Source organism: Zingiber officinale, chromosome 11A, assembly GCF_018446385.1.
Source record: "Zingiber officinale cultivar Zhangliang chromosome 11A, Zo_v1.1, whole genome shotgun sequence".
Taxonomy (NCBI): domain Eukaryota; kingdom Viridiplantae; phylum Streptophyta; class Magnoliopsida; order Zingiberales; family Zingiberaceae; genus Zingiber; species Zingiber officinale.
Window position 1 is genome coordinate 96,325,911 of NC_056006.1, and position 24,039 is coordinate 96,349,949.

The 24,039-nt window shown below is 43.6% G+C and overlaps 2 protein-coding genes across 2 annotated transcripts; both read right to left on the minus strand.

Moving 5' to 3' along the window:
- Positions 1-10,141: 10,141 nt before the first annotated feature.
- LOC122032537 (dnaJ homolog subfamily B member 4-like) lies at positions 10,142-11,724 on the minus strand. The gene is made up of 3 exons (XM_042591847.1): positions 11,446-11,724; positions 10,883-11,325; positions 10,142-10,781 (listed from the first exon to the last, which is right to left on the minus strand). The coding sequence occupies exons 1-3, from the start codon at positions 11,608-11,610 to the stop codon at positions 10,337-10,339; spliced, it is 1,053 nt and encodes a 350-aa protein (XP_042447781.1). The 5' UTR covers positions 11,611-11,724; the 3' UTR covers positions 10,142-10,336.
- Positions 11,725-12,200: 476 nt separating this feature from the next.
- Positions 12,201-15,940, minus strand: LOC122032281. The gene is made up of 3 exons (XM_042591561.1): positions 15,669-15,940; positions 14,950-15,225; positions 12,201-13,640 (listed from the first exon to the last, which is right to left on the minus strand). The coding sequence occupies exons 1-3, from the start codon at positions 15,801-15,803 to the stop codon at positions 12,474-12,476; spliced, it is 1,578 nt and encodes a 525-aa protein (XP_042447495.1). The 5' UTR covers positions 15,804-15,940; the 3' UTR covers positions 12,201-12,473.
- Positions 15,941-24,039: the final 8,099 nt, after the last annotated feature.

The following is a 24,039-nucleotide window of genomic DNA, read 5'->3' on the forward strand; positions in this document are numbered from 1 at the left end:
TTCATTCCACTAGAGAACTATTATTGAACTACCGCACCAATCCCAAATTACATTTTGGGCTCCTTCTTATTATGAGTGTGTTAGTCTCCCTGTGTTTAAGATAACAAATGTCCACTAATTAAGTAAGTTACTGACAACTCACTTAATTAATATCTAGCTCCAAGAGTAGTACCACTCAACTTCATCGTCATGTCGGACTAAGTCCACCTGCAGGGTTTAACATGACAATCCTTATGAGCTCCTCTTGGGGACATTCTCAACCTAGATTACTAGGACACAGTTTCCTTCTATAATCAACAACACACACTATAAGTGATATCATTTCCCAACTTATCGGGCTTATTGATTCATCGAACTAAATCTCACCCATTGATAAATTAAAGAAATAAATATCAAATATATGTGCTTGTTATTATATTAGGATTAAGAGTACACACTTCCATAATAACCGAGGTCTTTGTTTCTTTATAAAATCAGTATAAAAGAAACGACCTCAAATGGTCCTACTCAATACACTCTAAGTGTACTAGTGTAATTATACAGTCAAGATAAACTGATACCTAATTACACTACGACCTTCTAATGGTTTGTTCCTTTCCATTTTGGTCGTGAGCTACTGTTTATAATTTATAAGGTACTGATAACATGATCTTCTGTGTGTGACACCACACACCATGTTATCTACAATATAAATTAATTGAACAACTACTTTATCATAAATGTAGTTATTTGACCAATGTGATTCTTATTTCTAGATAAATATTTATACCAAAAGCTAGGCTTTTAGTATACACTCTAACAATCTCCCACTTATACTAAAAGACTAAGCTGCCATATCTGCTTCCATACATCTGATTCCCATGCCTTTCAAAAAGCTCTTGCCTTAAGGACCTTAGGTTATCATCTGATGCAATCTAGGCGGCAACAACTTCTCCTCGTTTATACGATTTCTCGTATTGGGTGGTACTTGCGCTCTATTGTGTTTACTTGCCTTATAGACTTATGGTCTCTTCGAGTTTGTTACTGCACCAACATTATTACAATAAATTGTAATAATCTTTGGACAAACCAGAAATCATATCTAAATCTATCTTGAGGTTATTGAGTCATTCAGCTTTTATGGCTACCTTAGAGGCTTGCCATATACTAAGCTTCTATGGTGGAGTCCAGATAAACAACTATGCTTATCACTCTTCCATAGTTATGACTTTACCTCCTAAAGTAAACACAAAACCCCGAGGTTGACTTAATATTGTCCCTATCCGATTGGAAGTTAAAATCCATGCAACCCACAGGGACCAAAATAACTGCCTTGTAAACTAGCATATAATCTCTAGTGCCTCTAAGGTACTTATATGCTTTACTGCAGTCCAATGTCCTTGTCTAGGGTTACTTTGATATCTGCTAACTATGCCCTTGGCAAAACAGATTTCTGATCTCGTGCATAGCATACATTAGGTTGTCTAACTGCCGAAGCATAAAGAACTACCTACATGTCCTCAATCTCCTTTGATGTCATCGAAGACATCTCTTTAGATAAAAACACTCCATTCTTAAAAGGTAAGAAACCTTTCTAGGAGTTATGCATGCTAAAAACGAGTAAGGATTTTTTTCCGATATATTAAACTCGGGATATATCTATATATATTTTTCTTGCGATCCCTTATTACTTTGATCACAAAAATATATACATTCTCCCAAGTCCTTTATATCAAATTATTTGGACAACCATACCCTTACTTCTGACAACATTTTGATATTGTTTCCAACTACCAAAATTTGTTATCTACGTATAGTACAAGAAACACCACCACGTTTCCATCACACCATTTGTATACACAAGACTTATCCGTTTACACAATAAATCCAAAGGTCTGGATTACTTTGATAAACTGGATGTTCCAAGACCTTGAAGCTTTGCCTCAGTCCATAGACTGATTGAGCTTTCACACAAGATGCTCTTAGCCCTTTGTAATGAACCCTTCTGGTTTGCTTTATGTGGATGCTATTTTCAAGACTTCCATTAAGGAATGCTGTCTTGATATCCACTTGCCAAATAGATTAAAGAATCTGGATAGACTTAAACATGGCTACCAGTGAAAAAGTTTCCTTTTTCATCAAGCCTTGCTTTTGAAAGTTTCTACCTTCCTGTCTATTCCTCTTTTCCTATTATAGACTTCTTTACACCCAAAGGCTTTTACACCATTTGGTGTTTCTACAAGCTTCCAGATTTTATTAGAATACATATATTCTAATTCTGTTATTCATTAATCTTTGCCAAGATGTTGCATTTTTATCTTGGAGTGCTTCGTCATATGTCCGGAGATTAGGTTCATGTCCTCCAGGGATCAAGTCCAAAAACTTTCCCAAAACATGAATCCTTTTAGGTTGCTTATCAACCCTCCCACTACGACAAGGCACTTTTTGCAATTGTGTATCATTTGTAATACGTGTTGCAGTTTCCTTGTGGTATCTCATCTTGTACAGTTGGTACTTGATTAGACATGTCTTCTATTATTTCCTTAAGAACAAATTTTCTTATGGGCACATGGTTTATTACATAGTCATTTTCTAAAAATCGGTCATTGATAATGACCTTCTGATTTTTAAGACTATAAACCTACTTTTGTTTCTCTAGGATAACTCACAAACAAGTGAACTCCTGCCCAACTTATCAGTGTCTCTCATGTGCTAGACCACCCAAATCCGAATATACTAGGCTTATGCCCATTCTGCAATTCTATGGGAGTAGAGAGTTCTGACTTTAGAAGGTATTATGTTCACTTCTGTTTCTAGTGTATATCCTTAAAACAAATTTGGTAATAACTCATCATCGATCTAATTATTCCATAAGAGCTTTATACCTTCCTTTTTCTACACCATTCTGTAGGGGTGTACCAGGTGTAGTTAGTTGGGATTGAATCCCTACTTTTGATAAGTGACTCCTAAATTCTCCCAAGAGGTACTTGCCACTATGATCTCACCGTAGTGTCTTAATACTTTTACTTTGACGTTTCTCCGCATCAGCTTTGTACACTTTGAACTAATCAAAGTACTTAGTCTTGCGGCACATTAAGTAAATGTATTTGTATCTTGAATAGTTATCTATAAAATAGATGAAATATTCAATACTACCTCTTGCCTGGATAGTCATAGGATCACATAAATCAGAATGAACCAATTCCATCATATCTTTGGCTCCATACCCCTTTGACTTAAAAGCTTCTTGGTTATTTTTCCTTCCAAGTAAGACTCGTAGGTTGGAAAGATTTCCACTACTAATGAACCCAAAAGTTCATCAGCTACCAATGAATCCTACTTAAGTTAATATAACCTAGCTTTAGATGCCAAAGATATAATTGGTTCATCTCCGAAGGTTGTTTCCTCTTAAAATTAGAAGATGTGTTATAATTTCCATTTATCGTGGGAGTTATTGGATTATAAATTGTCAACCAACATACCAGAATCGATAACTTGTCTATTTTTCTTGATAACAGCTTTGTTATCAAAATAGACACAATATCTATTCTATAATAGTTTAGAAACTGAAATCAGGTTCTTCCTAAACTTAGTACGTAAAGACAATTACTAATAATCCAAATTTTATTCCTATTAGAGAATAAACCTCTCCCACTGCAATAGCTGCTACTTTTGCAGTAGTGCCCATGTGGACGGTGTTTTTTTATTTTCATTTAGTTGTCGGGTTTCCTGGAACCCTGCAATGAATCAGTGGCTCCTATATCTACACACCAGGTACCGGTAGATAACTCCACTAAACATGTTTCAACTAATGAATAAAATACACCTATATTGTTCTTAGTTCTAAGAGGACAGTCTACCTTAATGTCCAAATCCTATTTCCAATCAATTATAATTGGGACCACTAAGTATATCAGCTAGGGATTGACCATTATCCTAGAATCACAAAAATATTTGGTTAAGACCAACTCCTTAAAAATCCCCATGAATTTTGTATGCCACGTTAGTGTGGACGTATACAAATTCAAAGAGGAAATTTTATCATTTAATTTTATTATCTCGTCATCCTTACTTTATGACGAATAAAATTAATAGTTGGTCTATCTTATATTTGGTCAAGACTCTAAATTTAAAATAATATTGATTCCTCTAACAATACTATTTAAATTTACCAACACCTCAAAACACCGTGAATTTTGCATGCCACGTTAGTGTGGACGTATACAAAATCAACATTTGTAAGAGGAGGGTTTTTACCCATTAACTATCTTGTCAACGTAACTTTTTGACAAATAAAATTATCTCAAACACCGTTAATTTTGTATGCCACGTTAGTGTGGACGTATACAAAATTAATCATTTGTAAGAGGGGTTTTAACCCTTTAATTTTATTATCTTGTCAACCTAGTTTTATGACAAATTAATAGTTGGTTTCATTTGGTCACACAAATAATAGCAGTGACTCCGATGGGGAGGATACTATTAGATGTGTCTAAGTGTATACCATTACTTGACACTAAGTCCATTAATAAGATTATGCCCCTTCCGTTGGGGAAGATCACACGCTCTTAATTAACTTCCTATAGTCATCCAAAATGGAAGTCTATTCTAGTGATCCGCAAACAAGCTCATCCGTTATGGAGGAAGGCACTGAGCCAACGCGCAAGCTTGTTTGCATCACTTACAAACCAGTAATGGAGACCATGGGATTTACTTAAAAATCCCTCTCCCACTTAGTTATTTATAAATGAGGAATTTTAACTATGCTAGCCTACTAAACTTGTAAACTAACATGCACACACAGCACAATATAAAAGCAATAAATAGAAAATCTAATTTTCAACTATTATGGCTTTTATCTCTAGTTGTCTTCCGTGTGTTGTCATCCCAAGCTGCTGCCATATTTGGCCACCGCCACCGGGTCTAGCTGTCGCATCCATCTTGCTCCTAGTTCCGCTGCGCCTCTGGTCCTTAGAAGGTTCCACGCTTTGCAAGATTCGATCCGCGACATAAATAGAATTTTACATTTTGATCCTATATTCCATAAAAGGAATGTACATGTATCTAGATCAAAAATAAAATCCTAATATAAAACTAAATACAGCTCCTGCTGTATTTTAATACAATCATGCACACACAGATAAATGCCCTTGACATGTCCAAGGGTCCAATCACACACATAATAACTAAAAGCCATAATAGTTGGATCCTGCATCCACAAAGTTAGCACATCCTACTATTATCCTGCCTAAATTATGTATGACATGTGCATAATTAAACTAATACCAAATACACAGAGGCAAAACCCTAGCTCTGATACCAATTGTTGGTTGCTACTCGGAAAACATATAGGTTCCACTGTACAAAATTTTTGTACAAAGGTCTGAACCTTTTCCTAGCTACCATGTGTTCTTTTAAATTAAATTTTTGAATCGCCTGCAGAACTTAACACGTTTGATCCAAAACTTAATCTATTTGTTCTTTTAGGTTTTGACTTGGATCTCCTGCGGAACTTAACACGTTTGACCCAAGTCTTCTTAAGTTATTAATTCCATTAAATATTAATTTCCATAAAAGGTTCCCAGTACTGACGTGGCGAGGCACATGGCCTTCTTGGATATGGGAGCAACCACCACCGACTAGACAAAACCTTTAATAGAAAGCTAATATTTAATTTCCTAAAATAACTTTAGGTTAACCAAAGAGAACAATCAAATCACAAGGAAAAGAAAGAAACAAAAGAACACAACTTCGAAAAATCATATTCGAAACACTAGAACGTAAGCCTCTTGTATTTGGTATTATTTCCATAAATAACTAGCATGATGCGGAAATAGAAATTACTAGTTATACCTTGTAGAAAAACCTCTTGATCTTCTACCGTATTCCTCTTCTTATCCCGGACGTCGTGTGGGCGACGATCTTCCGAGACGAGAACCACCACGCACCTTCTTCTTCTCCAAGCAAGGTTCGGCCACAAGAAGAACCACCTCCAAGGAAGAAGAACTTGATCACCACCAATACTCCAAGGGATCTTCAAGATGAGGCTTCCTCCTTTTCTTCTTCTCCTTCCTAGGTCCGGCCACCAACAAGAGCTCTAAGAGATGTATGGTTCGGCCACCAAAAGAGAAGAAGGGAGAAAGGCTAGGGCCGGCCACAAGAAGAAGAAAAGAGGGAGAGAAAAATAGAATAGATTCGTTAGCTTTGAAGCCTCCTCTACCCCCTCTTTTATAATCCTTGGTCTTGGCAAATAAGGAAAATTTAATAAAAACTTCCTTTATTCTTTTGCCATGAAAAGGAAAAATTTATTTAATCAAAAATAATTTTCCTTCTCCAATTTATTTGGCCGGCCACACCATAGAATTTCCAAGCAAATAAAATTTTAAACATCAATTAAAACTTCCTTATTTGCTTCCGGAAATTTATAAAAATTTCTCAATAATTTTATCCCTTCATGATTGGTTTATAAAAGGAAATTTAATAAATTAAAATCTTTCTTTTAAACATGTGGATAAAAAGAAAGTTATCTCTAAAAATTAAAATCTCTTTTAATCTACAAATAAGGAAAGATATCAAATCTTTTCTTAATCTCTTGTAGAAACTTATGAAAGAGAATATTTAATTTTAAACTTTCTTTTAAATCATGAACATGTTTAAAAAGGAAAGTTTTCTTAAAATCTAAAATCCTCCTTTAATCAACAAATAAGGAAAGATTTCAAATTTTAAACTCTCTTTTAAACATATAGATGATTTACAAATAAGGAAAGTTTTTACCAAAAATTAAAACCATCCTTTTAAACTACAAATAAGGAAAGAGATTAATCTCTTCTCTTAATCTTTTGTAGAAAGCTATAAAAGGAAATTTTTAATTTTTAAACTCTCTTTTAAAAACATGATATCCACATAAGAAATAATTTTAATAAAATCCTTTTTAATATTCTAGTGGCCGGCCACCTAAGCTTGGGACCCAAGCTTTGGCCGGCCTCATCCTCTTGGTCTTGGCCGGCCCTAGCTTGGGTTCCAAGCTAGCTTGGCCGGCCCCATTGGATGGGTAAGAAGGTGGGTATGCGGTGGGTATAAATCTCTATATACTAGAGGCTACGATAGGGACCGAGAGGAGGAATTGGTTTTGGTCTCCCGATAAAATTAAGCATCCCGTGTTCGCCCCGAACACACAACTTAATTTTATCAATAATAATTCATTCCACTAGAGAACTATTATTGAACTACCGCACCAATCCCAAATTACATTTTGGGCTCCTTCTTATTATGAGTGTGTTAGTCTCCCTGTGTTTAAGATAACAAATGTCCACTAATTAAGTAAGTTACTGACAACTCACTTAATTAATATCTAGCTCCAAGAGTAGTACCACTCAACTTCATCGTCATGTCGGACTAAGTCCACCTGCAGAGTTTAACATGACAATCCTTATGAGCTCCTCTTGGGGACATTCTCAACCTAGATTACTAGGACACAGTTTCCTTCTATAATCAACAACGCACACTATAAGTGATATCATTTCCCAACTTATCGGGCTTATTAATTCATCGAACTAAATCTCACCCATTGATAAATTAAAGAAATAAATATCAAATATATGTGCTTGTTATTATATTAGGATTAAGAGTACACACTTCCATAATAACCGAGGTCTTTGTTTCTTTATAAAATCAGTATAAAAGAAACGACCTCAAATGGTCCTACTCAATACACTCTAAGTGTACTAGTGTAATTATACAGTCAAGATAAACTGATACCTAATTACACTACGACCTTCTAATGGTTTGTTCCTTTCCATTTTGGTCGTGAGCTACTGTTTATAATTTATAAGGTACTGATAACATGATCTTCTGTGTGTGACACCACACACCATGTTATCTACAATATAAATTAATTGAACAACTACTTTATCATAAATGTAGTTATTTGACCAATGTGATTCTTATTTCTAGATAAATATTTATACCAAAAGCTAGGCTTTTAGTATACACTCTAACACTTTGTTATCATAAGACCCCCATGAGCTTCTTCTCACTCAAACAGGGATCTAAGGAAACGGTCTGGGCTTACATCACGACCACCTCCGAAGATTTTGGTGAGCGTCTTTTCTCAAGGGCTCACCGACAATATTTATTTTGCTCTCTCATCAGGAGATCGCCTAAAGACTTTAACCATTTAATCAACCGAGTAACTGAGTACATTAATATGGAGGAAGCATAATCCGCTCGGAAGAAAGAAGTCTTTGCGCCCGCTGAAGCCTCTGCTCCCGAGCATCGAGCGTTGCCTCCTCCACCTCCTCGTAAAGGATCTTAAGCGGGTCCTCAACCGCGTTGATGCGGCGATAAGGAGGGGCCCCGCCCCACTGCTACGGTGGAGGTCAACAAAGGTCAGAGCTCGGACTGTCGACGGACGGAGGGTCTGGGCCAGTCGGGTGGGACATAGCCCGACCGGGGGTTAAACACCGACCCACCATCTCCGATATGAACTAATCAAATCGACGCTCAATCAAATCGACGCTCAAGGGACACGCAGAAGCCAAGCCGAGCCGGTTTTCCGCTCGGCGCAACGATGGACGACGTGGATCAAGGCCGATTAGCCAAGCGGCTCTACCGCTCGGCGCGACAGTGGGCTTTCGGCCAAGCGGCCATCCCACTCGCCCCAGCAATGGACGACACATGGATAGGGGACTTTCAACCGAGCGGTCATTCCGTTCGGCTAGCAACAGACATAGCAGGATATCCTTCGACATCCTTTTGGGAGTTAGTGTCGTCGACGGGTGGCATGGTCAGACAGAAGATCGTACGACGGAAGCTTCCACTGTCACTTCAGAGATATGCTCGACCCGTTAAGGTACTGTGTCAGGAACACTTTACTAACATGTCTCTTTAGGGAAAGCTTGGGGTTATGTGCCCGCTTTAAGAAGTGTGCACACACACTACAGGAGCCCTATATAAAGGGAGGTCCAGACATCGGAGGAGGTATGTTTTTCTCGCGATCTCTATAGTTGTGCTACAGTTCTTTACTTGTTGCCTCGCCGAAAACTGACTTGAGCGTCAGAGGAACATCGTCGGAGACCCTTCCTTGACTTGGCCCTGACGCTGCTTGTGTTGTAGGCGGGAGAGAAGTCCATCGCAGGTCAGCAGGAGCGCCACGTCCCCAGCATCAGCCTCCTCGACTTTCGGATAGGATCACGCGTCATCCAGAACTTTGGCCTCCGACTGTGCAGCATGTGGAGACCGAGCGAGTGGAGTGCCCCAAATCCCTTAGATGGGCTACACCCAGATTCTGTACATACCACTGTTCCATGACTCATGACACCTATGATTATTATCATTATAATCATGTGAATCACCAGGCCGGTAACTAAGGATATCGTCGTCGTTCGCCATCTCCCAACCACCTACAATATCGGTGGCCTAGCGGCCCATCCAAGAGAGATTACCAATGTACCAATTGGTGTCAAAGGATACCTTAGCCGCAGAAAGACCAGGCTCAGGCCCTTGCCCAAGCCCAGCAGGAGCAACTCCCGACTCAGCGAAAAGAAATTGTAATGCTCGAAAAGATATTGACATGATTACCAAAGGCCCGACTGATGAAAACTCTAATAGGGTGAGAAAGTCACACGTCCACGAATTATAGATCCACGCGATCGACTATAGTTAGGAGCAGATCCAAGACTCAAAATAAACTTTGGGCCCAAAAGAATTCAGGGCCCTCGATGGATTCGGAGCGGCAGATTTGTCCTCAGCATCTAAAATGCTCCAATACCTTGACTAATCATTTAAAGTGCTCGAGTATATCGACTCGGCATCCCAAGCTCATAAGGCTCTGTCTCAAACTATATATAACTGAGCTCCATACAGAACTCGCCCCTCGAAGATCTCAGATCTCTTCAATCCTCTCATGACAGAGACTAACCCTTAAAAGACCATAAACCTTATCCATTCCTGGGCCTGAATCTTATAGGGACGAATCTATCCTAATTGGTCAATTAGAACAAGACTATAATTGAACAGACATATTACATGAAAGAAGGAAGGTACCATCAGAACAAATAAATCATAATTCACTCAAAATCATGCGTTATACAATATTGTTATGTTAATCATGTGTTATACAAGGACTAAGAATCTGCCTTCCTCCTATATTCTCGATTTGCAATTATACAAAACTTTTATATTATTTACGATCAAATAATTTTTAAATTTTGTTGTCTGTATGTGCTCAATTATTATCCAAAAAAACAATTGACAAGCTTGCTTCTATAATCGACCTCCCATCACGCTGGCAATACACAGGCATCTCTACAACCAAAGCAGCAAACTTAGCAGAGCAAGACTCCGGCCGGCCGGATGATTAAGCAGGCAGCAGCCTCTTAATTCCGGCCTTCTGCTCCGGACTGAGCCTCGATGGGAATTTGATATCGAATTTGATCCTCAGCTTTCCTCTCTTGGTTGGATCCTTGGGCAATGGCATGCCTTCCCCAGGAACAACCTCCTCATAAGCAGGATGAATCGCATTGTTGTTGTTTATAGGAATCGTCAGGCTTCTGCCATCCAACGTCGTCAAATGCGCCGTGTAACCGGTTAATGCCTCCACGAGGGAGATCTTTTGTATTGTGACGAGGTCGTTCCCCTCCCTCGCGAACACAGGATGCGGCTTCTCGTCTATGATGAAGACGATGTCGGCAGGGATCAGATTTGGGCGCTCGTTTCCTTTCTCCGGGAATGTAATCTTCGTGCCCTTCTTCCAACCGGGTTTTATATCGATCGCGAGGATTTCCTCGACGGTCAAAGTTTTCCTGGATCGATTGGAGACCGTTTGAGAAGGAAGAAACACGACGACGACGACGACGACTGAATTAGCTAAATTGGAAGAGAACAGGACTGTGTAGAGACTCACCCACTTGGATCAGCGATTTCTCTGGAGATCTTCATCTTCTTGGTGGTGCCTTTGTACAACTCCTCCAGGCTGCAGGGGAGCACGTTCTCGATCGGAGCAGCCTTCTGCAGCCGGCGTGAGCTTGTCGGCCCCTCCGCCCCGCCGAACGCCGCCGATCCCAAGATGTCGTCGCCGAAAAGGGAGCTAGAGAACCGCGCCCCGCTGCCGCGCACGCCTCCGTTGATTGTTCCTCCTCCCATGCCACCGAATGGACTAGAGAAGCCAAAGAACTCTGCGAATATGTCGTCGGCGTTCCTGGGGTTGAAGCGGAAGACGGTGGGGCCGCCGCCGGAGAAAAAGGAAGCGCTGCCGGAGCCATCGGTCCCTGGCGGCGGAACCTCCCCCTTCAGCCCTTCTTCGCCGTATTGGTCGTAAATTGCGCGCTTCTGAGGGTCGCTTAACACCTACGGTAAGGCGAATGTTAAAAATCCCATTTTGAAGACGAAAACACGTTAAAAAACAGATCTTTTAAAAATTCTCCAGCGAATACTAAAAAGATCGAGTTCTTGAAAAGAAACAGTTACCTCGTACGCCTCGGAAATTTGCTTAAACTTGGCCTCGGCTTCGCTCTTGTTGTTGGGGTTCTTGTCAGGGTGCCACTTCATGGCGAGCTTCCGGTAGGCCTTCTTTAGGTCATCGTCCTTGGCACCCTTGTCGACCCCTAGGACCTTGTAGTAGTCGACGCCCATTTTTCCAAAGTATCTTCGCTGTCTTGCTTGCTTGAATTCGATTCGCGAGGCAGACAGAATAAATCTGTGGAGCTTCGCCGGAGAGAAAGAGGTCGAAGAAGAGTCTAGAGGAGAGGAAGTTGGGTTAGTGTAGAACCTTCGCGAAAAGCCCAGCTGGAGCGAATTTTCACTTTACTCCTTCGAAAGTTTTCTTTTTCGTCAATTTCCTCTCAAATTTTATTCAAATTATTATTATTATTATTATAGTTATTTCTTAATTATTAATAACATTAATTTACCTGACATATTAATGATTTCTGGTATGCCATGTTAGCATTGTTGAGAATTAAGCTAAAATGATACAAATATACGGAGATTATAAATAATTTAACAACTTTAAAACTCAGAGACCATGCCAATTAATCTTCGAATCAGAACTTAGTTCAACCAACACTTTCCAAATCGGAACCGCTCGATTCAACCAATTAATCTTCGAATCAGAGACCATGCCAATTCTACTGAATTAATAGAGTGATTTCAACCAAACTACATCCGAACTTAGTTCAAGTGGAACAAACAAAAACAGCCAAGCCATGGTTCAACTGCAGAACTGATTTTGAAAACGCTACTGAAATGGAGAATCGTAGTTATGGTAACTTTCTACATTGAAATATATCATTTTGAACAAAAGATAACAGACATATGGATGCAAATCAGTTCAAACAGGTTCTTTGTCAATCATACAACTGTTAGAATTGTGGCCCCGCACTAAAATTTGCAAGGCCATTTTGATGCAGGTAGAATCCATGCCAGAAACCCATTAACCACTACCATCTGCTCTAAAAGGGTAATTATCAATCTAAATACCAGAATGAGTTATAGCCTCACCAAGCTCGTGCAGATGCTCCTGCAACTTGTCGATTCAATCTGTTAATTAAAGAATTAAAATCAACGGCTTGGCCATTCTCAACCATCCACTGGACATTGCTTAATGCCATATTTCTATCATAACCCATTGCAACAGCTTTCTCAAGAATCTCCCCATACGGGTGATTCTGCATCAGCTGAGGGTCACGGTGTAGATCTGCACTAGAAGGCCGTTGCTGATTCCCAGCAGACGGCTGAAGGTTGCTCAGAGAATAGTTGTAAGCAGGGTTGTAAGCTTGTAAATTGTACTGGATTGGTGAATACATTGCACCAGTACTGCTCATGTAAGAACCCTTGCTAAGATCTGGCTCCAAAGAGCTCCGGCAAATTGAATGCTGTTTAGATTTTGTTGCATGATGATTTGTGGGTGGCTGAGATACAGAGGTGTCAGTAGATCCATAACTAAACGGAGCAACTTCAGAGCATATCACAACAGGTTGCAGGCCTCCTGAATTAGCAACTTGTGCGGGCATGGTACTGCAAAATGTTTTGGGAACAGGATTTACAGACTGAGTTGTGTACGTAAGATACGATGATACAACTTGAGGCTTGACTTGAGCATGTGAAACAGGTGGTTGATGTTGCATTACCAGTTGCTGAAATTGCTGATCTGATTGAGGGGGTAACAGCTGCTTGAATTGAGAAGATGGTGGAGATTGATTCTGGTTTACTATCAGAGTCTGTGTTTGTGTTGCTTGAATGGGGACGTCTTGCAACTGGGATCTATGCAGAACATTCTGTAGATCAGGTTGTGCAGGTAGCCCATCTTTATACTGCGGCAAAGATTGATGCACATAATAGTATTTGCCAGCCTCATCAACTACAATTTGCCCTTGGTGGATGCTAGGAGTGGCAGGTGCTTGATGCAGCATCAGTAGTTCTTTATATGGTGGGACTTGCTGAGAAGCTCCTGCGGGAGAAGGAGCCTGAGGTGGAACAAGAGCTAGGTGTAGGTTTGCAGTATGTGATTTATCATCCTGACATTTTGGGTCCAACACTGGTTGGACAATAGCATTTTCACTCTTCTGCATAGTTTCATTCTGCAAAATTTGAAGCTTTGCCAATTCCTTTTGAGTTTCAGCAAGCTCTTGCTTGTCTCTCAGAATATAGACAGACCTATGGATCTGATGTAGCAAATGTAATTACATTCTAGAGGAACAAATCATATCATATATGCATATAAAGAACAACTCCTACTTCCCAACTTAAGACTTTTTAAATATCACATAAACCAATTGAAAGTGCAGATTAGACTTTGAAATAGCATAATGTCAATATGTACATTATCAATATATCATCAATTATAGCATGGCATACACCACTTGATTGAGTTCTTTCATCATTGAAGGCATTCATACAAAATAAACATAAGTTCATTTGCATGAATACTAATAAAACTCAAATGGGAAAATTCCATTTTAGTAAATCTATTACTTTTTTGCCTTTTTGGTTGCTGGGCAATGCCAATTTAATTGAACCATCCAACTATTTTCAATTGAACAAAACCAGTGCCATTCCAATATTATAGCAGCGACAGAACATAGCATGAAAGGGAAAGAAAAAAAAAAAAATATATATATATATATATAAAAGCATTTTAGCTTTTGCATGCTAGTACAATTTGGAATCTAGAAAAGGAAATGAATGCAACTTGCATAGGATTGCTTCTAGATTTTTATAAGTTTGGAAATCTTCACATTTTAAGCTTCTTTTATTTTCAATTAAAAATGGTTTCATTGGATTCAAGTGTATTTTTTTTCCACTTCCTATACCCTAACCCCTAAACCATAAGCTCACGGATAGGGCGCGTCCTATCAAAATCATATATATATATATATATATATAGAGAGAGAGAGAGAGAGAGAGAGAGAAGGTACTTGAAAATCTTCTTTAGAGCAAACTCTAGAAACAAATTACAGTAACTATCTTGTTCAGGAAACATTGCTCTGAAAATTAGAAAATAAAATCCATCCAGCACTTCCAATGCTCATGGTTTGCAAATCTCCATCCAAAACATATCTAGTTTAATTATTTGTGTTTAAATCTTATTATTTTACAAATAGTCAAATACTCCTGGTTGGGCAAGCAAACTGCATTGAATTGACCAAAGTCAAAATGAGGACTAACTTAATTAAACAAGGATGGAAATATTCAAACACACCTCTGTATTGAGACCATATTAAATTCAATTTTACAACCACTCATCCAAAAACCTAAAGATATTAGAGAACCAATCATTATTTGCACAACCTTAAACAAGGGAGTTGATTTTAGTATGCAAGTAACAAGAAACCAAGAACAGGGACTTGCATTGTTAAATTATCGATTTAAAGTTTAAATAGCAACTTTCATTTTTATAGTTTTTGATTTAGTTGGGTACAAGGAAATGATGTAAGACCAACAAATATCATATGGGATCAGCATGCGACCTACCTCTTGAATATGCTTCTCCACAGACTTGAACTTCGAATCATTATCACTTCGGTCCTGGATGAAATCAGTTCGAAATTCACCGACTGACCGTTCAAGTTTATAGCAATGTATCTCCAGTTGTGCCAAACGGCCACTGATACCCTCAAGAAAAAGAAGTACTTCATCAACATATTTCTTCACGCATTTCTCGACGCAACATATCATGCTCTCCTTAGAATAATCTTCTTGTTCATGGATACTAAATAATGACCTGCCCATTTCATTATCACTTGTTTCCTGCGGGCAGAAACATAAAAAGGCTGGAAACTATAAGATAAATGACAACATATTTATATTATGTCTTAAGCAAAGATATTTAAACGAAAAGTAAGGTCAACATAGAGATCAAAAATTCAAGCTGATAACTGCTTCATTCAACATTGACTTTTGAGTGAATCTAACACGATAAACGACAGTACTGAAGCAAACAGATCACGCTATAGCCAACCATGATAAAATAAACACAGTTCCAAAATTGTCGTCAAAGAGACGCAAAAGATGAAACATGATATTAGGGAGAAAATAAATAAATCAAAAACCCTAATTCCCAGCGCTATATCTACATATGACGTTGAAAGAATCATCTTACGAGATACACAGAACTACTAATCTCAAGTAATCTGCAACTAAACCATGAAATTTTCCCGCGAATACCTACAACCAACAAAAGGGAAGAATACCCGAGGATCTGTTCGATTGACGACTGAAGGATCGCGGGCGTCGCGATAGTCATAGGAGCCGAAAACATCATCAGCACCAAAATCGAACGACCTGGAGAGTGAGGCGGTTCGGCTAGAGGATCCACCCGACGCCATGGGAGCTGAGACGATGGTTGCAAACCTTCGATCGAAAAGCAGAGGGCGGCGACTGAAGTAAGCGGAAAGGAGCGTGGGGATTGTTTAACGAGAGAAGTTGTTCCGCAAGGACATCTGACACCAACACGTGTGACGATATTTCGTTATTTCTTTTTGTTTGTTTATTCGATCCTCTGAGACTGGGCGGTGCAATGGATAAGGATTGGAATAATATAATACAAATAAAATATTAAATTCTACTACAAATATAGGAGGCCCGTTACTATGAGGCTAGTTAAGGTTTTATGAACGGGCTGGGCTGGGCTGGGCTGGGCTGGGCCCAAATTTGCTATGCAGATGGAGGGCGAGTGCAGGTAGGGGAGAGAATGGAATTGGAATTGGCATTGGCATTGGCATTGGCATTGGAGGAGATAGACACCTGCCGCTATATTCTCTTCTCTGGTCTCTGCCCACTCACATGCGTCATGGGCCCTGTGCCTGGAGCTAAACGCAGATGGAGCATATCCTACACTTCCTAGTCCGACTTCTCGCTCTAAGGTTACCTTGTGGCCAACGGTTTCAAGTAGGCTCTCTCTGACTCCATTATATTCTGGCAACTGCACGGGTTGATATGCCACTGTTCACGTACGTGTCAAGTTAGCTGCTGCTGCAGCGGGCACGCAGTGAGATCAGATATGCTGACTGGTTTGAAGCAAATTAGTCAGCCAGATGGAATCACGAGAAGCATGGTCCGTTGGCACATGCAGCTAGCAGTGCAGTGGCTTATATATGCTTGCAACTCAGTTGCAGAGAGCCGGCGAGAGGCACACATATATAATATATTGGTCCGGATGCACGCGAAGAGTGTTTTCGTTCATTTTGATCGGCAGTTACCTTTAAAGATGTACTGATGAACACTTTTAGAAGGTATATGAATTAAGATTCGGAGGATTGAGTTTTACATCCAAGCTAAAATTTTAGAACATTTTAATTACCCCATAATACTTCTAACTTTGCATGTCTTTTGAGAAATGGAACTCTTCTCAAATTTAACCAGAAAGAAAGATAAAAGTGATATATATGATACGGTAGGGTGTCAGTCAACAAGGGATAATACGAAATTGATGGTTAAGATTAAGTATCAGTTAAAGACTTAAAGTGAAGGTGAAATAGTGGTTAAAGTAAGGTTGTATGTCTCCAGATGAATCACCTCTAATGAGCGAGACCCTTAATATATATTTGGACGGACTTAATCTGATCAGAGTCATGGGGTGCAGCTCCTTATATTTTATGAGCATTACTCTCAGCATAAATTTGGACGAACCAAAAATCGATCGGATATACAAGACTCAACGCCTCATTCAACACTTTTCGTTCTTCATACAAGCAAAACTCTTGGTGATCCGGCGGTAAGAATGGGAGGCCCACAGATGGGGTCCCGTCCGAGCAGAATCAGAGATTACCCAGCCAAGGTTTGGGTTTCCGACGCCAAAGTAGAACCGAAGCCGAGTGCCCGAGCGGAGGTGTTCGCTTGACCGAGGACAGAGTGGCCGAGCGGAGGTGTCCGCTCGGCCGGAATCGTGGCGAGGGAACAGTGATTAGCCGAGCGGCCTATTCGCTCGGCTCGGGATATGGTATGTCAGCAAAGGCATGATGATTAGACTGTACGCAAGATGGCACTATTAAAGGCCCCACCATCACGTCACGGAAAGGTTGATACAGTAGCAGTATGGTCTTATGGATGCCCTTCTGACAGGCCCACACCTAGGCATGGTCGAAAGCAGGTGATTGCTTCGATTGGTGTGCCCAGACTCCTTCGAGAGGTCTATATAAGGCCTCCACTTCTTCAATCGGGGGTACGCAAGTCTACATTTTCTAAGCCACTTTCTTATTCCTTCGCCTGACTTGAGCGTCGGAGGGTCGTCGCCGGGAACCCCCCGGCCCGACTTCTTTGCAGGTTCGCCGGAGCGCCGTCCAACCGGCCGAAGGTCTACGTCAGTGACAAGGAGAGCACCACGTGCCCAGCGTCTGTTGGTTCAGCGATTCGGACAGGATCAATTTGGCGCCGTCTGTGGGAACGCTCCTGCATCCGATCGGAAGCAATGGATGAGGCTGGAGGACCGCATATGGTGCCGCCCTCTCAAGAGGAGTTGGACGCTCTGATTAAGGCAAGGGCAACAAAGATAGTGTAACAACAGCGACAGAAGGCGCAAGTCGAGCGAGCGCCGCAACAAGCAACATCAACCTCGGCCGGTCGGCCTATACTGGCGGACCGACTGGAGCCTATCTCTACTGGAGGCTTCCCTAGAGCCTTATTCCGGATGCCTCTAGAAAATGCGCTCGCTCGTATCGAACGTGGATCTTCTTCCGACAAAGCTCCCATTCAAGATAACAGGAAGGGAAAGGTGCGCTAATATAATTTACTCGTGTAGTTGTGCAATTGAAATATAAGAGTAAGAATCAGGAAATCGGCAAGGCCGCAAGCATCCGGTAAATTATCCGAGCCGAGCGTTCGAGGAACGAAGGCCTCCGAGCCGATCGGCCGGGAGGTTAATATCCGAGCCAAGCGCTCGATGGACGAAGGCCCCCGAGCCGTTCGGCCGGGAGGTTTATATCCGAGCCACCGGCTCGAAGACGAAGGCCCCCGAGCCGTTCGGCCGGGAGGTTTATATCCGAGCCACCGGCTCGAGAGCGAAGGCCCCCGAGCCGATCGGCCGGGAGGTTAATATCCGAGCTGGGAGCTCGAGAACGAAGGTCCCGTGCCGTTCGGCCGGAGGTAAATTATCCGAGCCAAGCGCTCGACGAACGAAGGCCCCGTGCCGTTCGGCCGGAGGTAAATTATCCGAGTCAAGCGCTCGATGGACGAAGGCCCCCGAGCCGTTCGGCCGGAGGTAAATTATCCGAGCCAAGCGCTCGATGGACGAAGGCCCCCGAGCCGTTCAGCCGGGAGGTTTATATCCGAGCCAAGCGCTCGATGGACGAAGGCCCCCGACCCGTTCGGCCGGGAGGTTTATATCCGAGCCAAGCGCTCGATGGACGAAGGCCCCGTGCCGTTCGACCGGAGGTAAATTATCCGAGCCAAGCGCTCGATGGACGAAGGCCCCCGAGCCGTTCGGCCGGGAGGTTTATATCCGAGCCACCGGCTCGAGGACGAAGGCCTCCGAGCCGATCGGCCGGGAGGTTAATATCCGAGTCAAGCGCTCAATGGACGAAGGCCCCCGAGCCGTTCGGCCGGGAGGTTTATATCCGAGCCACCGGCTCGAGGACGAAGGCCTCTGAGCCGATCGGCCGGGAGGTTAATATCCGAGCCAAGCGCTCGATGGACGAAGGCCCCCGAGCTGTTCGGCCGGGAGGTTTATATCCGAGCCACCGGCTCGATGGACGAAGGCCCCATGCCGTTCGGCCGGAGGTAAATTATCCGAGCCAAGCGCTCGATGGACGAAGGCCCCCGAGCCGTTCGGCCGGGAGGTTTATATCCGAGCCAAGCGCTCGATGGACGAAGGCCCCGTGCCGTTCGGCCGGAGGTAAATCATCCGAGCCAAGCACTCGATGGACGAAGGCCCCCGAGCAGTTCGGCCGGGAGGTTTATATCCGAGCCACCGGCTCGAGGACGAAGGCCTCCGAGCCGATCGGCCGGGAGGTTAATATCCGAGCCAAGCGCTCGATGGACGAAGGCCCCCGAGCCGTTCGGCCGGGAGGTTAATATCCGAGCCAAGCGCTCGATGGACGAAGGCCCCCGAGCCGTTCGGCCGGGAGGTTTATATCCGAGCCACCGGCTCGAAGACGAAGGCCCCCGAGCCGTTCGGCCGGGAGGTTTATATCCGAGCCACCGGCTCGAGGACGAAGGCCCCCGAGCCGTTCGGCCGGGAGGTTTATATCCGAGCCATCGGCTCGAGAACGAAGGCCCCGTGCCTTTTGGCCGGAGGTAAACTATCTGAGCCAAGCGCTCGATGAACGAAGGCCCCCGAGCCGTTCGGCTGGGAGGTTTATATCCGAGCCACCGGCTCGATGGACGAAGGCCCCGTGCCGTTCGGCCGGAGGTAAATTATCCGAGCCAAGTGCTCGATGGACGAAGGCCCCCGAGCCGTTCGGCCGGGAGGTTTATATCCGAGCCAAGCGCTCGATGGACGAAGGCCCCCGAGCCGTTCGGCCGGGAGGTTTATATCCGAGCCATCGGCTCGAGAACGAAGGCCCCGTGCCGTTTGGTCGGAGGTAAACTATCTGAGCCAAGCGCTCGATGAACGAAGGCCCCCGAGCCGATCGGCCGGGAGGTTTATATATTTAAAGACTCATAAGCGAATGACCTGTATTGTTCGAGCGCGGGATACGAGGGCCAAGGCCGCTCGGCCTGGTAAGGAGTTAGCCTCGGAAGGCCGACGAGCCCCGTCGTTAAAAATCGAGAGCCGCGCCGACCGGCTATAAACACCCGCGCCGACGAGCTCCGTCGTTAAAGATCGAGAGCCGCGCCGACCGGCTATAAATATCCGCGCCGACGAGCTCCGTCGTTAAAGATCGAGAGCCGCGCCGACCGGCTATAAATATCCGCGTCGTCGACGAGCTCCGTCGTTAAAGATCGAGAGCCGCGCCGACCGGCTATAAATATCCGCGCCGACGAGCTCCGTCGTTAAAGATCGAGAGCCGCGCCGACCGGCTATAAATATCCGCGCCGACGAGCTCCGTCGTTAAAGATCGAGAGCCGCGCCGACCGGCTATAAATATCCGTGCCGACGAGCTTCGCCGTTAAAGATCGAGAGCCGCGCCGACCAGCTATAAATATCCGTGCCGACGAGCTCCGTCGTTAAAGATCGAGAGCCGCGCCGACCGGCTATAAATATCCGCGCCGACGAGCTCTGTCGTTAAAGATCGAGAGCCGCGTCGACCGGCTATAAATATCAGTGCCGACGAGCTCCGTCGTTAAAGATCGAGAGCCGCGCCGACCGGCTATAAATATCCGCGCCGACGAGCTCCGTCGTTAAAGATCGAGAGCCGCCCCGATCGATCTGCGCCGATGAGCTCCGTCGTTAAAGATCGAGAGCCCGCCGACCGGTTATGCCGACGAGCTCCGTCGTTAAAGATCGAGAGCCGCGCCGACCGGCTATAAATATCCGCACCGACGAGCTCCGTCGTTAAAGATCGAGAGCCGCGCCGACCGGCTATAAATATCCGCGCCGACGAGCTCCGTCATTAAAGATCGAGAGCCGCGTCGACCGGCTATAAATATACGCGCCGACGAGCTCCGTCGTTAAAGATCGAGAGCCGTGCCGACCGACTATAAACACCCGCGCCGACGAGCTCCGTCGTTAAATATCGAGAGACGAGCCGGCCGAGCTCCGTCGTTAAATATCGAGAGACGAGCCGGCGTCTATAAACAGTCCGAGCGGAACCCCGACGAGCTCCGTCGTTAAAGATCGAGAGCCGCGCCGACCGGCTATAAATATCCGCGCCGACGAGCTCCGTCGTTAAAGATCGAGAGCCGCGCCGACCGGATATTTAACGAGCCGGCATCTATAAACGTCCAAGCGGAAAGTCGACGAGCCCCGTCGTTAAAAATCGAGAGTCGCGCCGACCGGCTATAAATATCCGCACCGTCGAGCTCCGACGTTAAATATCGAGAGACGAGCCAGCGTCTATAAACGTCCGAGCGGAAAGTCGACGAGCCCCGTCGTTAAAAATCGAGAGCCGCGCCGATCGGCTATAAATATCCACGCCGTCGAGCTCCGACGTTAAATATCGAGAGACGAGCCGGCGTCTATAAACGTCCGAGCGGAAAGCCGACTAGCCCCGTCGTTAAAAATCGAGAGCCGCGCCGATCGGCTAAATTTGGCATGAGGGTCTAACGGCTCAATGGATATCAGCAGCAGCGATAAGGCGACGACCACCTGCTCGGACACACAGTCCAGTCAGTCGGACTCACTGCCTCCTTTGACTAGACTTGAAGGGGAGGCAAGTGATCCGGCGGTAAGAATGGGAGACCCACAGATGGGGTCCCGTCCGAGCGGAACCAGAGATTACCCAGCCAAGGTTTGGGTTTCCGACGCCAAAGCAGAACCGAAGCCGAGTGCCCGAGCGGAGGTGTTCGCTTGACCGAGGACAGAGTGGCCGAGCGGAGGTGTCCGCTCGGCCGGAATCGTGGCGAGGGAACAGTGATTAGCCGAGCGGCCTATTCGCTCGGCTCGGGATATGGTATGTCAGCAAAGGCATGATGATTAGACTGTACGCAAGATGGCACTATTAAAGGCCCCACCATCACGTCACGGAAAGGTTGATACAGTAGCAGTATGGTCTTATGGATGCCCTTCTGACAGGCCCACACCTAAGCATGGTCGAAAGCAGGTGATTGCTTCGATTGGTGTGCCCAGACTCCTTCGAGAGGTCTATATAAGGCCTCCACTTCTTCAACCGGGGGTACGCAAGTCTACATTTTCTAAGCCACTTTCTTATTCCTTCGCCTGACTTGAGCGTCGGAGGGTCGTCGCCGGGAACCCCCCGGCCCGACTTCTTTGCAGGTTCGCCGGAGTGCCGTCCAACCGGCCGAAGGTCTACGTCAGTGACAAGGAGAGCACCACGTGCCCAGCGTCTGTTGGTTCAGCGATTCGGACAGGATCACTTGGCATTAACCTAGGCAGACTTAAGGGACTTATCGCTTCATTCCTCAGTGTCTAGATACATAGAATATAGCAGGTTAATCCAAAGTCAACCGGACTTAAGGAACTTAGCTCCCCATTCCTACGATACAACTCTCAGTATATATAGCCGATCGACCCCAGAGTTGGTCGGACTTAAGGGACTTAGCTCTCCACTCTTACGATACAACTCTCAATATATAGTCGGTTGACCTCAGAGCCATTCAGACTTAAGGGATTTAGCTATCCACTCTTATGATACAACTCATAGTATACAGTCGGTCTGCCCAAAAGCTAGTCAGATTTCCGGGACAAGATTTTCCATTTCTCAGTGCCAAGACACTCTGCATATGGCTAGTTAGGCCTTTGGGGCTCAGTTCTCCATTTCTTAAGTACAAGTCTCCTAGCATATAGTCGGCTGGTTACTAGGCTGGTTGGGTTGTCTTCAGAAGATAATATTATCAAGGAATCACAAAAACCTATCAGAGAATGACAATTACTCAACAAAGGAATATTCTGTCGCCAAATCATATACAAGAAATGAAACTTTTCTCCGAGAATGGTTGTATAACTTTCATTGTTTGACATTACTTGGCATATTCTGACATCAAAGATTCTCAGACACCTCATTAATACAGGAGTTACGAAAGATATTTCATGTGCATTAAACGGAACCTTTCTCGAAAGATGGTCGTACATATTCCATTATTCGATATATTCTGATACCAGACATTCTCTAACACCTCATAATTACGGGGTTTTGAAGGTCATTATAAAGGAGTCTTCTCTGTTGGCCAGGTACGTCCTCATACGTTGAAAAACACACAGACATCTATGCTACTATTCATCTTCTTCTTCACTTTTCGCTCGGTTACTGTATTGACATGAGCATCAGAATGTCTACGCCAGGGACCCCTCCCTGTTTCTTGTTCTAACCTCCCCTTTGCTCTCTTTGCAGTGTGTACATGGAGTATCAAGTGTTATCTCTTCTCCATCTTTGAGTCTTATCTCAGTCAACGACAGAGCCACCTACCTAACATATCATCTCCACCACTTTTATATATATATTCATTTTTTTTTTACTTTCTCTCCTTGAAAGTTTATTTTTCCATCATTTATAGCATTTTATGGCATTAGAGCTCTCTCTTCTCTTCGTTTTCCGTCGCTAGTTTTCAAAACCAAAGTTCTAAACCCTCTTCCTCTCTCATTATGCTCCTCTCCCTCTGCGTCAGACCTTAGACCTAGGCCATCTTCTTTAGCAATTAGCTCGAGTAAAGTAATCTAGGCCTTTTGTCCAACCTATACTACTCATCTCCCTCCTCTTCTTTTTCTACTCGTGTTTCTTAATGGCACATTCCACGTTAGTTTATCAAGGGCTAAAATGTCCCATTTTGAAAGATCAGCCACTGTTCTTTCAAAACCATCACCAACGCATGCACTCGAATTGTGTTTTCGTTCTTCGATCGATAATTATCTTTAATGATGTACTAATGAACACTTTTAGGAGGTATATGAATTAATTAACATGTTCTTCGAACGATCTAGTAGTTAGCAAATGAGGTACTGTCAATTTGAGGTCTGAGATTCGAATCTCAGCATAGTAAAGATAATACCTCCCTCATGTGTCATTTCAA